This window comes from Aquarana catesbeiana, linkage group LG07 (genome assembly GCF_042186555.1).
Source record: "Aquarana catesbeiana isolate 2022-GZ linkage group LG07, ASM4218655v1, whole genome shotgun sequence".
Lineage (NCBI taxonomy): Eukaryota > Metazoa > Chordata > Amphibia > Anura > Ranidae > Aquarana > Aquarana catesbeiana.
In genome coordinates, this window is record NC_133330.1 from 38,917,962 (window position 1) to 38,934,312 (window position 16,351).

The 16,351-nt window shown below is 45.6% G+C and overlaps 1 protein-coding gene across 1 annotated transcript in view; it reads left to right on the plus strand.

The window, feature by feature from the left end:
• Window positions 1-11,050: 11,050 nt before the first annotated feature.
• The window catches only part of LOC141102953 (mitogen-activated protein kinase 14-like), a 54,034-nt gene continuing 48,733 nt past the window's right edge, over window positions 11,051-16,351 (plus strand). Inside the window, exon 1 of the mRNA XM_073592013.1 lies at window positions 11,051-11,301. Within this exon, the coding sequence (XP_073448114.1) occupies window positions 11,183-11,301 (119 nt within the window). The 5' untranslated portion in view covers window positions 11,051-11,182. The remainder of the gene's footprint in view (window positions 11,302-16,351) is intronic.

Here is a 16,351-nt window from a genome sequence, read left to right on the forward strand (position 1 = left end):
CATACAGATATTGTTCAAAATTTGGGTGGAACTCCGCTTTAATCTGCGCCCAGGTTGTCCTGGACCCCCCCTCCAGCCTATGACTGGACAGTGAAAGGAGAAGTAGCACAGGGGTAGATTTACTAAAACTGGTGCACACAGAATCTGTAGAATCATAATAACCAATCAACTTCCAGGTTTTATTGTCAAAGCTTAATTGAACGACCTGAAGTTAGAAGCTAATTGGTTACAATGTACGGCTGCTCCAGATTCTGTGTGCACCAGTTTTAGTAAATCTCCCCCATAGTGACAAGCTCATCTCTCTGTCACTCTGCTCTCTCATCCTATCAGCATGCTCCTTGTCAGCACATGAGCTGATTGGCTGCTTCTTACTTATACACTCCAGCCTTGCTGTAGAGGGACTGCAAGAGGTTGGTATCAGGTCACATTCAGGTACTTAAAGTGATCCTAAAGCCTCAATTGTTTTAAAATACCAAACATGTCATACTTATCTGCTCTGTTTAATGGTTTTGTACAGAGCAGCCCCGATCCTCCTCTTCTCAGTTTCCCCGCTGTTACTCTGCCCCACTGCTTGCTATGGGGGCACTCATGCATGCTTGCTCCCGAGCCGGCTTTGTGCGTCCATAAGACACACAGAACAGGGCTCGACCTCACCCCCTGCTCCCTTCTCATTGTCTGTGAAGGACAGCTGCAGCCTCTGAGCCAATGAGGAGGCAGAGAGCCAGGAGAGCAGCTGCTCTTGTGCACATCGCTGGATCAGGATCGGGCTCAAGTAAGTATTAGGAGGGCTGAGAGGGGAGCTGCATACTGAAGGTTTATTCTTGCATAAAATGCATGATGGTAAAAAAACAGCCACTTTAAGCTGGCAATACACTAGAACTGTACGATTAATCGTTAAGAATCGGGATCGTAATTTTTTTCCCCCCTCTTGATCTTAACAAAGCATTTTCCTGATTCTATGCAGAGTTCTCTGCTCAAGCCGACAAGTGTAAAAAAAAAAAAAAAAAACACAGTCTGCCAAGTTTCACAACATTCCTCAGCTGCTGAGCTAACTCTAAACATTGTAACATTTTGTTCCTTAGATCAAAGGACTGAATTTCGGTCTGTAAATGAGGGAAGTTTAACCACTTAAAGTGGGGTTCCACCCAAAAAAAAAAAACTACATGAAAAATCCTAAAAGAGAATACAAAAAAAATTTGGATATTTTTTTTTTTTTTTTTTACTTACCTCTAAATGCCTGTTGCTAGGGGGTCCCTCGTAGTCTGCCTCTTCCAGTGCCTGGGCTGGTGACATTACTTCCCCCTCGGCAGAGGAAGGGCTCGGCTCTGCTCCCTCCCTCCTGTCAATCATCTGGGACCCATTACAGGTCCCAGGTGACTGAGCGGCCAATCACGGCGTGCGGCGCCGCTCGCGCATGCGCAGTGGGTGCCAGGCTGTGAAGCCACAGCCCGGCGCCCACAGTTGCAATGCCGGCGCCGCTGGAAGGAGGGGGAGACGAGCGGGGCTTCGATCCCCCGCATCGCTGGACCCTGGGACAGGTAAGTGTCCAATTAAAAGTCAGCAGCTGCAGTATTTGTATTTGTAGCTGCTGACTTTTAATTTTTTTTTTTTTTTTTGACTGGAACTCCTCTTTAAAGACTAAACCTTTTTCTGACACTTGTTGGTTAAAAGTTAAAATCAGTATTTTTTGCTAGAAAATTACTTAGAACCCCCAAACATTATATATTTTTTTTTTAGCAGAGACCCTAGAGAATAAAATGGTGGTTGTTGCAATATTTTATGTCACACTGTATTTGCGCAGCGGCCTTGCAAATGCAATTTTTTTGGGAAAAAGTATACACTTTAATAAATTTAAAGAAAAACTAAACAGTAAAGTTAGCCCAATTTTTTTGAATAATATGAAAGATAATGTTACGCCGCGAGAATCATGATCGTTATTCTTAGCAAAAAAAATGTGATTCTCATTTTGGCCAGAATCGTGCACTTCTACCATACACTGTTATGCCCTGTACACACGGGCAGATTTTTCGACTGAACTTGTCCACTGGAACAAATCCGTCAGACAATCCGACCGTGTGTGGGCTTCATCGGACTTCCGTCGGACCTTTTCAGTGAAAATCCGACGGACTTTAGATTTGAAACATGTTTCAAATCTTCCCGCTGGAACTCCGCCGGAGCCAGTTCCTTTTGGGAAATCCGTTCGTCTGTATGCTGGTCCGACGGACCAAATACGACACAGGGGTAGCTAAAGCACCTGCCCGCGAGAATGTTTTGCGCTGGTTCTCGGTGACAGGGTACTGTACATCTCGCGCTCGCTGCAATAGGAAAAACACATTTTCCTATTGCAGCGAGCACGAGAAAGAGGCAACAATGTCCCTTAGGTCTGGTATGGATTTTAAGGGGAACCCCCTACACCGAAAAAACGGCGTGGGGGTCCCCCCAAAATCCATACCAGACCCTTATCCGAGCACGCAGCCTGGCTGGTCAGAAAAGTGGGTGGGGATGAGCGAGCGCCCCCCCCCCTCCTGAACCATACCAGGCCGCTTGCCCTCAACATGGGGGGTGGGTGCTTTGGGGAAGGGGGGGCCCTGCGCCCCCCCCAAAGCACCTTGTCCCCATGTTGATGAGGACAAGGGCCTCTTCCTGACAACCCTGGCCGTTGGTTGTTGGGGTCTGCGGGCGGGGGGCTTATCGGAATCCGGGAGCCCCCTTTAATAAGGGGGCCCCCAGATCCCGGCCCCCCACCCTATGTGAATGAGTATAGGGTACATCGTACCCCTACCCATTCACCTGGGGGAAAAAAGTGTCAATAAAAAAACACACTAGACAGGTTTTTAAAGTAATTTATTAGGCAGCTCCGGGGGTCTTCTTCTGACTTCGGGGGTCTCTTCCGACTTCTCCGCTCTCTCCGGCCTCTTCTCCCGCTCTCAGGCCTCTTCTCCCGGTGTCTGGTTCTTCTCCCGCTCTCCGGTTCTTCTGCCGGGCTCCTCCGCTACCTTCTGCTCTTTTGCCGCTCCCTTGCTAGCGTTGGCCCGGTCTTCTCCATCGTCTTGTTCCCTCTGCTCTTCTTCCGATGTTGACAGGACGCTCTCTCCCGCTGTAATGCTGTGTGCGCGGTGCGCAACAACTTATATAGGCATGGGGCATGGTCACCGGGTGACATCACCCGGTGACCACGCCCCATGCCTATATAAGTCGTTGCGCACCGTGCACACAGCATTACAGCGGGAGAGAACGTCGTGTCAACATCGGAAGAAGAGCAGAGGGAACAAGACGATGGAGAAGACCGAGCCAACGCTAGCAAGGGAGCGGTAAAAGAGCAGAAGATAGCGGAGGAGCCTGGCAGAAGAACCGGAGAGCGGGAGAAGAGGCCGGAGAGTGGGAGAAGAGGCCGGAGAGAGCGGAGAAGTTGGAAGAGACCCCCCAAGTCGGAAAAGACCCCCGGAGCTGCCTAATAAATTACATTAAAAACCTGTCTAGTGTGTTTTTTTATTGACACTTTTTCCCCCAGGTGAATGGGTAGGGGTACTGTGTACCCCATACTCATTCACATAGGGTGGGGGGCCGGGATCTGGGGGCCTCTTATTAAAGGGGGCTCCCGGATTCCGATAAGCCCCCTGCCCGCAGACCCCGACAACCAACGGCCAGGGATGTTGGAAAGAGGCCCTTGTCCTCATCGACATGGGGACAAGGTGCTTTGGGGTGGGGGGGGGCCGCAGGGTGCCCCCCTTCCCCAAAGCACCCACTACCCCATGTTGAGGGCATGCGGCCTGGTATGGTTCAGGAGGGGGGGACGCTTGCTCGTCCCCACCCCCTTTCCTGACCGGCCGGGCTGCATGCTCGGATATGGGTCTGGATTTTGGGGGGACCCCCGCGCCGTTTTTTCGGCATAGGGGGTTTCCCTTAAAATCCATACCAGACCCAAGGACCTGGTATGCTCTGCGCTGGCTCCCACGACGGATCTTGCAAGGTGTCAATCTCGCCGATAAAAGCGGCGAGATTGATTTCCTTTTCTAGTCCCGTCATATCTCATCACGTTTAAAATGAACGGACTTTAGTCCATGTGTGGCAAGTCCGTTCGTTCGGAAGTCCGCCGTAACTCTGACGAAAGTCCATCGGGAAGACCGTCAGACCAAGTCTGCCGGAAAGTCCAGTCGTGTGTATGCGGCATTAGATATTTTTTAATTCATCCTGCGGGCTGAACAAAACATTTGTAATAGTTTACTTCATTGTCACAGCCAGGGAGCGGTAAAAACAGGTGGTTGAGTCGTGGTTTTACCACCCCCACCGCCTACCTAAAGTCTACAACAGAGCTGGAGGGGGTTGTTCACATACAAATTTAATGCGGCATGTCAAATTCACAAGTGGCACCGGCTTTAGAACTCGTCCATGCAGTGTAAATGGGGCTGCACCAGAACCGCAAGCCACAAGCTTGCAGGACATTAGTCCCATTGTAAATTGGCATTCAGCATAAAGGAGAAAAAAAAAGGTATTCAGGAAACAACAGGCTTGCCTTCTGAATGCCTGACAGTGGCTGCTTAGATGCAATCTGAAAAGCCATCCGGCGCAGTTCGGTTTTTACAGAATGGGGGACAAGTGTGAAGAGAATGGACAGGTGAATCCCTCCTGCCGGGCTGTTGCTGGTGGCTGTCAGAATACCCAGAGTGCCTGCATTTGATTGGATGCAGTTATTGTTTGGCTGACAATTTTCTGTTTAAATTCAAATCGAAGGATGTCAGATGGAAAGCGGCGAATGGCGGATTTGGACCGGTTCATCAAGGTTACTTCCTGTCCCTTAGCCAAAACAGGAAATGAGAGGAAATCCCTCCAAAGTGAGGCGATCCCTGGCTGTCACCAGAACTAAGGTCCCCATTGGAAGATTTCCCCTCTATATCTGTTCTGGTGACAAGTAAAATTTTGGGATGCCATTCACTATCATAAGTAGATATTCGCCAGCACACCAAGGATCATCAGTTTTGTCCAAACAGTTTTTATTCAAGAAAGATCACATCACAAAATAGTATAGTGCAACATTTCGGAGCCACACAGGACCCCTTCATCAGGCATGTGATGATCATAAGCCTGACGAAGGGGTCCTGCGTGGTTCCGAAACGTTGCACTATACTATTTTGTGATGTGATCTTTCTTGAATAAAACCCGTTTGGGCGAAGTTGATGATCCTTGGTGTGCTGGCGAATATCTACTGTAGCCAAGTCCCGGGGCCCCTGAGGCCTAATGAGAACCTCCAGGGTTAAGGACAGCTGACATTCTTCTGTGTAGACTGGGTTACAAGGCATGGTGGGTGTAATGCAAGGTAGATTGATGGGCGCCAGACACTTCTTGAATGCAAAGAGATTTATTGTCTCTTAAACAGAACTATGGGGGAGAGGGTTGGGGCCAGGACACCCTTAAGTAGATGCAATGTTAATTGGCAGACTCTGTCTCCTATGGCAACAGTATAGTAACAGTTTCTAACAAAGGTTACAACAAATTCCTTCACTTCTCCTACAATCTCCTATTGTAGAACTTCATTCTGCTGAGCTCCCAATCTTTCACTAGACTAACAGATCCACACGCCACTGGATCTTCTGAGCTCTTCCAATCTTCTCACTCAGTATCTTCCTCAAGCGTCACCCCCACGTCCCTGCTGGGTCCCTAGCTTGGCACTCACAAATACTTCTCAAGCGTCACCCCTGCTGACATGCTGGGTCCCTGGCTTGGTGCACAATAATGCTCTGCAAGCGTCACCTCCACTGGCTGGGTCCCTGGCTTGGTGCACAATAATGCTCTGCAAGCGTCACCTCCACTGGCTGGGTCCCTGGCTTGACACCTGTTGAACTTTCCCAACCGTTGCTTCTGGTTGGACTGCAAGCTGCAACCCCAACCCTACGCTACTCTCCTGCTTCTGGATAGGCCCTCAGACAGCCTAGCAGCCAGATGTCCCCAGGATAGGCCCAAGGCTTATGGCCTAGCAGCCCCGGGCAGCACAACACACGTCCACTCATACAACTGTAAAGGTGGCACAGAACCCCCAATCACCTGACTCCACCCAAATAAATAGGCTTTCCCAGCAGGCCCAGGGTCCTAAGAAAAGCCCTGCCCATTGGCTGAGACCCCCTATTCATTCCTAATCTGTCCTTGCAATGCCCTTGTCTTATCTAATGCCACCAGATACCTGGCCATCTAGTGACAGAAGAGAGAAGTGCAGCAATTCCAGAATTAGGGTGAAATCAATTGACCTATCAATTGGCCAAGGCAGCTATCACTTGGCAAATAAATTTGATAGCAACCCTGCCTAAACATCAGGGTCCTACACTACTTATCGCACAGGTTCCAGTATTCAGCTGGCGGTGGCTACAGTACCCAGTACCTTAAAAGAGCTCATTCCGGGAACATGTGCCATGGGAATATGGACTGTGTGTCCATTCACTATCACCCTTGTAAGCAGAACAAACATGGAGGGCGAGTCTTCCTTAAAATAGGGAGTTTTAATTACTCTCCACTCTAATCAAAAAAACTAGAAAAAAAAAATTGCCTTTAGCTACGCTTTAATACAGAATCAATTTATACATACCAGTCCAACATCTCAGAAAGATACTAGGAGAAAGAAAAGGAAATGGCTGTCTCCCCCAAGACTCAGAACTGGGGTCAGCCAGGGAAAATAGGAGAGGGAAAGGAAGAAAGTGTGAGTTCAGTGGGAGAAGTAGAGGAAGAAAGAAAGGAGTCATCGTCTTGGGTCTCAGGAGTCCATCGAGGAGTAGTGTACCCTTTTGGATAATATGTATTATGCACCTTCATTTTTATGTATATATATATATATATATATATATATATATATATATAATATGAACACACTATATTACCAAAAGTATTGAGACGACTGCCTTTACACTCACATGAACTTTAATGGCATCCCAGTCTTGGTCCGTAGGGTTCAATATTGAGTTGGTCCACCCTTTGCAGTTATAACAGCTTCAACTCTTCTGGGAAGGTTGTCCACAAGGTTTAGGAGTGTGTCTATGGGAATGTTTGACCATTCTTCCAGAAGTGCATTTGTGAGGTCAGGCACTGATGTTGGACGAGAAGGCCTGGTTTGCAGTCTCCGCTCTAATTCATCCCAAAGGTGTTCTATCGGATTGAGGTCGGGATTCTGTGCAGGCCAGTCAAGTTCCTCCACTCCAAACTCACTCATCCATGTCTTTATGGACCTTGCTTTGTGTGGTCCAAATCATTTGGTGGAGGGGGGATTATGGTGTGGGGTTGTTCTTCAGGGGTTGGGCTTGGCCCCTTAGTTCCAGTGAAGGGAACTCTTAAGGCGTCAGCATACCAAGACATTTTGGATAATTTCAGGCTCCCAACTTTGTGAGAACAATTTGGGGATGGCCCCTTCCTGTTTCAACATGATGGTGAACCTGTGCACAAAGCAAGGTCCATAAAGACATGGATGAGCGAGTCCCCATCCCCAAACTGTTCTCACAAAGTGAGGAGCATGAAATTGTCTAAAATGTCTTGGTATGCTGACACCTTAATAGTTACCTTCACTGGAACTAAGGGGCCAAGCCCAAGCCCTGGAAAAAAAAACCCACAACATAATTCCCCATCCAACAAATGATTTGGACCAGTGCACAAAGCAAGGTCCATAAAGACATGGATGAGTTTGGAGTAGAGGAACTTGACTGGCCTGCACAGAGTCCTGACCTCAACCCGATAGAACACCTTTGGGATGAATTAGAGTGGAGACTGCGAGCCAGGCCTTGTCATCCAACATTAGTGCCTGACCTCACAAATGCGCTTCTGGAAGAATGGTCAAACATTCCCATAGACACACTCCTAAACCTTGTGGACAGCCTTCCCAGAAGAGTTAAAGCTGTTATAGCTGCAAAAGGTGGGCCAACTCAATATTGATCCCTACGGACTAAGACTGGGATGCCATTATGCTGAATAGATCTGAATGGATCTGGTATGGATTTGGAGGGATTTTTTTTTAAATGGCGTGGGGTCCACCCCAAAATCCATAGCAGACACTTATCCGAGCATGCAGCCCGGCAGGTCAGGAAAGGGAGGGGACGAGCGAGTGCCCCCGTCTTGAACCACACCAGACCCCCCTGCAGTGCTGTTGTGTTCTGCCGGTGGGGAGCCTTCCTGGATGGCAGAACACAATGATTACTGCTAGCGGCTATAGTATATATATAAAGAGTCCGAAAAGCTGGTTGTACCCAAGTCGATCGGTGTGAAAATGTGGAAAATTATTTATATATATATATGCACTATATGGCCACAACTTTGGTCACCTAAAAGCACCAACACATACAATATCAAATATTTATTTTCTCATTTTTTTTGAGGAACATGAGGAGACTGGCAGGACACAATTTCTGCTAATAAACCGTATTCTCCAGCAATGTGTACCCGTTCTTGGTCAGTGTTAATTTTGACGTCAAATTTCGATTCAGTTTTAGTCATAGTCTTTTGATTAAAGTGCCATTTGAGTTTTAGTTGTGTTTTAATCATCTGAATTGTTTTAGGCTCGATTCACACCTATGCATGTTGCTTTTGAGCGTTTTTGGAGGTTTTTTTTTCATGCTTGCCATGTTTTTGAGCAGCGTTTTTGCGGCGTTTTTGCCGCGTTCTTGCGGCGTTTTTGCCGCGATTTGCGTTTTGCGTTTTTTTTTTTTTTTTTTTTTTTTTTTACAGTTTTTTTTTACAGTCTAAAAAAAAAATTTAAAAAAATTAAAAAAAAAAAAAACGGCAAAAACGCATCAAAAACGCATCAAAAACGCTGCAAAAACGGTGCACTTGCGTTTTTGATGCTTGTCCATTGAATTCTATTACATGCAAAACGCTGCATTTTGCATGAAAAAAAGTCCCTGACCCTTTCCAAAAATGCAGAGAAACAAAAAGGCATTGATGTGAACATGTTCCATAGGAACCCATGTTAAAAAATTCCCGTGCATTTCTGCAAAATGCAAAATGCATAAAAAAACGCACTAGTGTGAATGGAGCCTTACGCAGCACTTTACATATACATTGTACATTCACATCGGTCCCTACCCTCAAGGAGCTTACAATCTACGGTCCCTAACTCACATTCATACATACTAGGGAGAATTTAGACAGGATCCAATTAACCTACCAGCATGTCTTTGGAGTGTGGGAGGAAACCCACGCAGGCACAGGGAGAACATGCAAACTCCAGGCAGGTAGTGTCATGGTTGGGATTTGAACCAGCGACCCTTCTTACTGCTTGGCGAGAGTGCTATCCACTAAACCACTGTGCCGCCCATGAGCTAGTATGCATAGCATTCTAGCTCATAATGTAATACTCACCTGAGATCAAAGTCCTTGCTGCGGTGCCCGTACACAGCACTGGCGACATCAGTCCCGGGGGTTACTTCTGGGTATCGCAGCTCCGGCGCTGTGATTGGCCGGAGCCGCAATGACGCATGTCATCCCGCGCATGTGCACGGGAGCCGCTGGTAACGGCACACTTACTGAAGCAACAGCACATACGTGCCATTGCTTCAGTTTGCTTCAGTGCGCATGTGCCGATGACGTCGGCACATGCAGGGGACAGGGGATATCTCCTAAACCGTGCAGGTTTAGAAGATATCCTGGGTAGCTACAGGTAAGACCTTATTATAGGCATACCTGTAGCAAAAAGTGGTCTGTAAGGGTTTACAACCACTTTAACCACTTAAGCCCCGGACCATTTGGCTGGCCAAAGACCAGAGTACTTTTTGCGATTCGGCACTGCGTCGCTTTAACTGACAATTGTGCGGTCGTGCGACATGGCTCCCAAACAAAATTTACGTCCTTTTTTTCCCACAAATAGAGCTTTCTTTTGGTGGTATTTGATCACCTCTCAATTTTGAAAAAAATGCATTTTTTTACTTTTTGCTATAATAAAATATATATATAAAAAAAACATTTTTTTTCCTCAGTTTAGGCCGATACGTATTCTTCTACATATTTTTGGTAAAAAAAATCGCAATAAACGTTTATTGATTGGCTTGCACAAAACTTATAGCGTCTACAAAATATTTTTAAATATTTTAAATATATTTTAAATATTTTAAAATATTTTAAATATATATATATATATATATTTTTTTTTTTACTAGTAACGGTGGCGAACTGCGATTTTTATCGTCACCGCGACATTATAGCGGACACATCGGACAATTTTGACACATTTTTGGGACCATTGTCATTTTTACAGCGATCAGTGCTATAAAATTGCACTGATTACTGTAAAAATGACACTGGCAGTGAAGGGGTTAACCATTAGCTGGCTAGGAAGGGGTTAAGTGTGTCCTAGGGAGTGATTCTAACTATTAGGGGGCGTGGCTACGAGTGACACGTCACTGATCACTGATGCTTGTTTACATTAGCATCTCCCCGTTTTTCAGCTCCGTGAGACGATCGTGGGTATCCCCGCAATCCTACTCACGGAGCTCGCGGCAGGGTCGTGTGTGTGCTGCCGGCAGCGCGCACGCAACCGCATGCCGGCAAATTTAAAGGGACGTACAGATACGCCCATTTGCGCAGCCGTGCCATTCTGCCAAGGTATATGTACATGCGGTGGTCGGCAAGTGGTTAAGTATTTCTCTTTGTTTTCCAAACTCATTATATACCCCTGTCATTGTGATATATAACCAGTGTTTATTTTGACCTCAGATTTCGATTTCGTTTTAGTCATAGTCTTTTGACTAAAATGCCATTTTAGTTTTAGTCTTATTGTAGTCATCTTAATTGTTTTAGTTGTATTTTAGTCCAATAAAATAGTGTTTATTTCCTCGACTAAAATATTTTCATTGAGGGAATTAACACTGTTCTTGATTTTATAGCTTGGAAGGAAGTCATTAAATTCATGTGAGATTTTGTAATACTTAACAAGAGCAAAAGTCAGTAGAGCGAGGCCGTGGCAGGTTTTAGTTTCAATTTTGAGCCTTTATCAATTCTTGGATGTGTCATGACAAGTCTTTATTAGCTGTACCTGTAATCGCCCCTACAGTCCCTAAAGCAGTGAATTCCATCTGTACAACCTTTCATAACAAACCGGAGGAAGTGCGCCTGTTTACATGACATACCTGAGGCGGGAGGGGTCCCTTTCCTTGGGGGAGAGATAAGATTCACCTTCCTAGAGCTGCTCAGATAAAACCTCAGTCAGAATATACACATCATGGAATCAGCACACAGGAAAGGCTTCTACACTCAGGAGATCAATAAAACAAAATGGGAGGTTCCGGTGCGCTACAAAGAACTGAAAGCCATCGGCTCTGGAGCTTACGGGACCGTCTGGTAAGTCCTTAGAACTAGGGAGTTGGGTCAACTCATACATTTTTCAGATCTGTACTTAAAGAAATACTGAGGCTACCATCGCTGACCTGATACGTTTTGTGGCTTCCATCTCGGATCTGGAACAAGCTTTAGCCAGTAAAGTCAGAACTCTTGACTTACTTGCAGGTCAGTGACACGGGATCCACTGGATCAGAAATCTCAGAAGAAGGTCAGCAATGGTAGGCCATATGTTTTTCTTACATAACCTTTCCTTTAGAAGACCAGTGAAGACGACCGGTAACACTTGTAAGCAGTGGCGTCGCTAGGGGGTGGCTTTTGGGGCTATAGCCCCGAATCTGGGGCCCATAGCCCCAAGTCTCTGCAGGAGTCCCCAAGGGGAGGGGAGGCTCTCTGGGTACCCTGATTTTAAAGGGGAGGCTCTCTGGGGACCCTGATTTTAAGGGGGAGGCCCTCTGGGGACCCTGATGTAAGTGGGGGGCTCTCTGGGGATATACACACACATGTATATTACATGTGTATGCCCGCCCAAGCGCATGACTTTCTTTACTATGCTGCTATGGGCTCTAGCCCCAGATCTTTTGTAGACCTAGCAACACCCCTGCTTGTAAGGGTGCTGGACTGGGACTAAACAGGAGACGTGACTGAGTTGCCCAGCTCAAATTATAAAAATGATTGGATAGTAATTTTTATTTGCAGATTGCCCTATTAGCAACTATTTACATTATCAGCGATGTCTTCCATTATTACATGTACTGTGTATATTCCATGTACATACCTCCCAACATTTTGAGATGGGAATGAGGGACACCTACTAGAAAAAGTATGTAGGCAGAGGACACGCCCTCTGCCACGCCCCCTTAAAGGAGAATTACCTAAAAAAAAAAGATTCATTAAATCCACAAGGGCTTTTTCTTAACCACTACTATTCCTTTATATTGGCTTTTACATTTTAGAAATGCAGCCATTTAGAATTTGGGCGAAAGGTTTAGCACTTGGAAACACTTTTTGAAAGATAAAAAGTGCATTTTATATACAACTATATAGATCAAACCAAAATGAGGGACAAATGAGGAAGAAAGATGGACTGGGGGACATTGCTCCAAATAAGGGACAGTCCCTCGAAATCCGGGACAGTTGGGAGCTATGTACATGGTGCAAGCGATGGAAGCAATGTCCACACTTTAGCTCCCGTTCACATCAAGACACATTGTGCTGGTAGGGTTGCCACCTCATCCCATTAAACCTGAACACATATGAGTTACACAGGTTCTGAGGCTAATTTAATGCAGATAATGCACTAAGTGAGTTTAATTACCACCTTAATCAGCCACAGAACCTGTGTAAACAATATGTGTTCGGGTTTAAAGGGATGAGGTGGCAACCCTATGTGCTGGGCAGCCTTCTTTAACTCAGCCCACCGAATAGACAAGTCAATTTGCCTTGTGTTCTGTGTATTCAGTTCACACCACAGCGTTGGAAAAAAAGAGGACATGCTCTACTTTTTTTTTCACCGTAGCTTACTGCAGTGTTGCAATGCATTACCCTGCTGCAATGCGTAAAGGTGAATTAAATGTCATATTGATATTTCAATAAAGTTATTTTTAAAAAAGGTAAACGGTGTGATACCATGAACTCTGTGTACAGTGCCTGCAGGGCATGCATAGTGCAGAATACACCCTGACTCATTGTGTAAGGCTGGATTCACACCTATGCATTTTTAGTGCTTTTTTGCATTTTGCAGATTTGCCCTACAGAACCTGTTCCATAGGAAACCATGTTAAATGGACTGTAGTACAAATCTGCAAAATGCAAAAAGGCACTAAAAATGCATAGGTGTGAATCCAGCCTAAGATGCCTGGAATGGAGCTGGGTGCCGCGTGTCGTGTGTACGCGGCATAACTGGTCCCAAAAGCTTGCATCTTCATTAACTTAAAGTGTATGTAAATCCTACCAATGAGTTTCTCTTATTTGGTCCCTTTTGATCTATTTAATATACCATTGTACCATTCCCAGGATTTACAGAATGAGCCGGGGTGTATTCTGCACTGCAAATGCACAACAGGCACTGTACAAAAAATAAAATAACTTCTGATGCCACGTACACACGAGCAGACTTCCCAGCAGACTTGGTCCGGCGGACCGGACTCCGTCGAACAATTCTATCGTGTTTGGGCTCCAGCAGACTTTTTTTTCCCAAAAGTCAGACGGACCTAGAAATAAAACATGTTTCAAATCTTGCCGACGGACTCGGGTCCAGTCGAAAAGTCTGCTCGTCTGAATGCTAGTCCGACTGACGAAAACCCATGCAAGGGCAGCTATTGGCTACTGGCTATCAACTACCTTATTTTAGTCCGGTCGTACGTCATCACGTACGAATCCGTCGGAGTTTGGTGTGATCGTGTGTAGGCAAGTCCGCTCGTTCGGAAAGTCCGTTGGAAGTCCGCCGAAAGTCCGTCGGATAGACCGTCAGACCAGTCCGGTCGAAAAGTTCGCTCGTGTGTATGCGGCATTAGGGGAAGATACTTTACCATCCCAAAGTTTTTTTTTTTTTTTTTTTTTATACTTGAGTTTAAAAATATTGTCCTAGCATGTATGTTTATTCTTGTGCAAATAAGAGGAGTAAACACAGGCAGATACCAGAAATGTTGGAGGACATCATTGTTATTGGCCAAAAATATCCAGCATAGATAATAGATAATTGACAGGGGGGGGGCAGCCTGCTGAACCAATAGAAATAAGGATTATCACCTTTCTTGCCAAAACTACAACTACTTTGAGTATTATGATATTAGGTGATAAAATTTATTTCATCTAGTCAAGCTTGTAGTCTGTTGTTACCCCATATAATCAGGAATGAGCACCCTCAGGTTGCACATAGTGTAACTCTTGACTACTGTGTAATTATCCATCTCTGATAAAGATAAGTGGGAACATTTTGGCAAATTTTTTTTTGCCACAATATATCACCAAAGCACAATTTTGCTCACTAAGGTGAAAATGTAAAAAATGCTTGAAAAAAAATGGACATTTTTGTGTATTAGAGTTCACATATGTGCAAATTGGATGCAGTTTCTCTACATCCGATTCGCAATTCCCTGTATTTAGGCCGCTGTCCGCATTCCAAAAGTGTCCTGTGCATCTTTGGGTCCAGATAAAGTGCAAATTCAGGCAAAAATTTGGAACCGGTGAACAGGGACGCACTGGACCCCATGCTGTGAACCGTGGCTGCACATATGTGAACCCAGCCTTAAAGAGGAACTTGATTCCCCCTTGTGTATATTTTAATCTCCTCTTACCCTTAAAGCTGGGCTATCTTCAAAAAATTTACTCACACATTAGTTGAATCAATTATTGATCTGCTGTGATCCACCACTCCATGCTGCATGCTGGTCCTGCCATCTTGTCTTTTTACATCATCAGGAGCCTGCTGTCTATTTCTGGTTCAGACAGCCAGCACCATAATGACGTGCTGCCAGGTCCACCTTCCACCGGCCACTGTAGTAAAGTTATACTGTAAAGTTGAAGCCTGGAATATGTGATGTGCATATCTCAGAGGGCTGTAGAAGTGGAGACATCATTCTTGCCCAGACAGGGTTAGCCTGGAACGTGGAAAAATTAAACCAAATCAAAATGGCAAATTTAGATTGCGGGGTTTTCCAGAAAAGTAAACATTAGGGTTTTATTCAATTATTATGATTAGTATACAGGATTTATATAGCACCAACAGTGTATGCAGCGCTTTACAACATAAGGACAGACAGTACAATTACAATACAAGTTAACACAGTAGGAATCAGAGGGCCCTGCTCGTTAGAGCTTACAATCTAAGATTGAGGGTCAAGAGATACAAAAGGTCTTAACTGTGGGAGATGAGCTGATGGAGAAAGTGGAAATACAGTTGTTCGGTGGGAGCTGGGTAGGCCTCTCTGAAGAGAAAGGTTTTTAGGGATCATCTAAAAGTGGACGGAGTAGGAGATAGACAGATCACGGTAGGGAGCTCCAGAGGATGGGAGAGGCTCGGGAGAAGTCCTGGAGGCAAGCATGGGAGGAGGTGACAAGGGAACTAGAGAGCAGCAATGTTTTGGGAGGAACAAAAGGAATGATTAGGTTGGTATTTTGAAACAAGGTTAGTGATGTAGGTGGGGGCTGAGTTGTGGATGGCTTTGTAAGTTGTTGTTAGTATTTTGAATTTAATTAGTTGAGTGAGCAGAAGCCAATGGAGGGAAGGTGGTAAGGTCAATGAGTCTGGCAGTAGCATTTATGATGTACTGAAGGGGGGATAGCTTATTAAAGGTAAGCCAGTGAGGAGGGAGTTGCAGAAGTCAAGGTGGGAGATGACCAGGGAATGAACTACAGTAGGAGCTTTGTGGTGTCATTGGTTAGGAAGGGGCGTATTTTGGAGATGTTGCGAAGGGTGAGAACATTGATTGGATGTGGGGCCAAAAGGATAGTTTAGAGTCCAGGATTACACCTAGAACCTTGGCATGTAGGGATAGTTAAGCCATTGATCTTAAAAGAGAAGTCAGGGGAAGAGGCACATGGGGAGGAAATATTATGAGCTTGGTTTTGGGTAGATTGAGTATGAGGAAGTGGTGTGACATCCAGACAGATATGTCTGTTAGTAAATTAGTAATGCGTGTGGAGACTGATGGAGTGAGCTGAGGGGTAGAGAGATATATTTGGGTCCCATCAGAGTACAAATGGTATTGGAAGCCATGGGAGGCTATTAGCTGACCCAGGGAGGATAGGTCCAACAACAGAACCTTGAGGGGGACCCCGACAGAGAAAGGAAGAGGAGAAGAGGAATTAGAATTGTAAGTGACAAGGTGCGGTGGGATCGGTAGGATGAGAATCAGAGTACAGTCACGGAGACCAAAGGAGTGAAGTTGAGGGAGTGGTCCACGGTGTTAAAGGCAGCAGAGAGGTCCAGGTGTAGGAGTACAGAATAGTGTCCATTGGTTTTAACCATTAGCAGTTTGTGAGTTTTAGGAGAGCAGTTTCCATGGAGGGCTGAGAGCAAAATCAAGACTGTAGGAAGGGATCAAGAAAG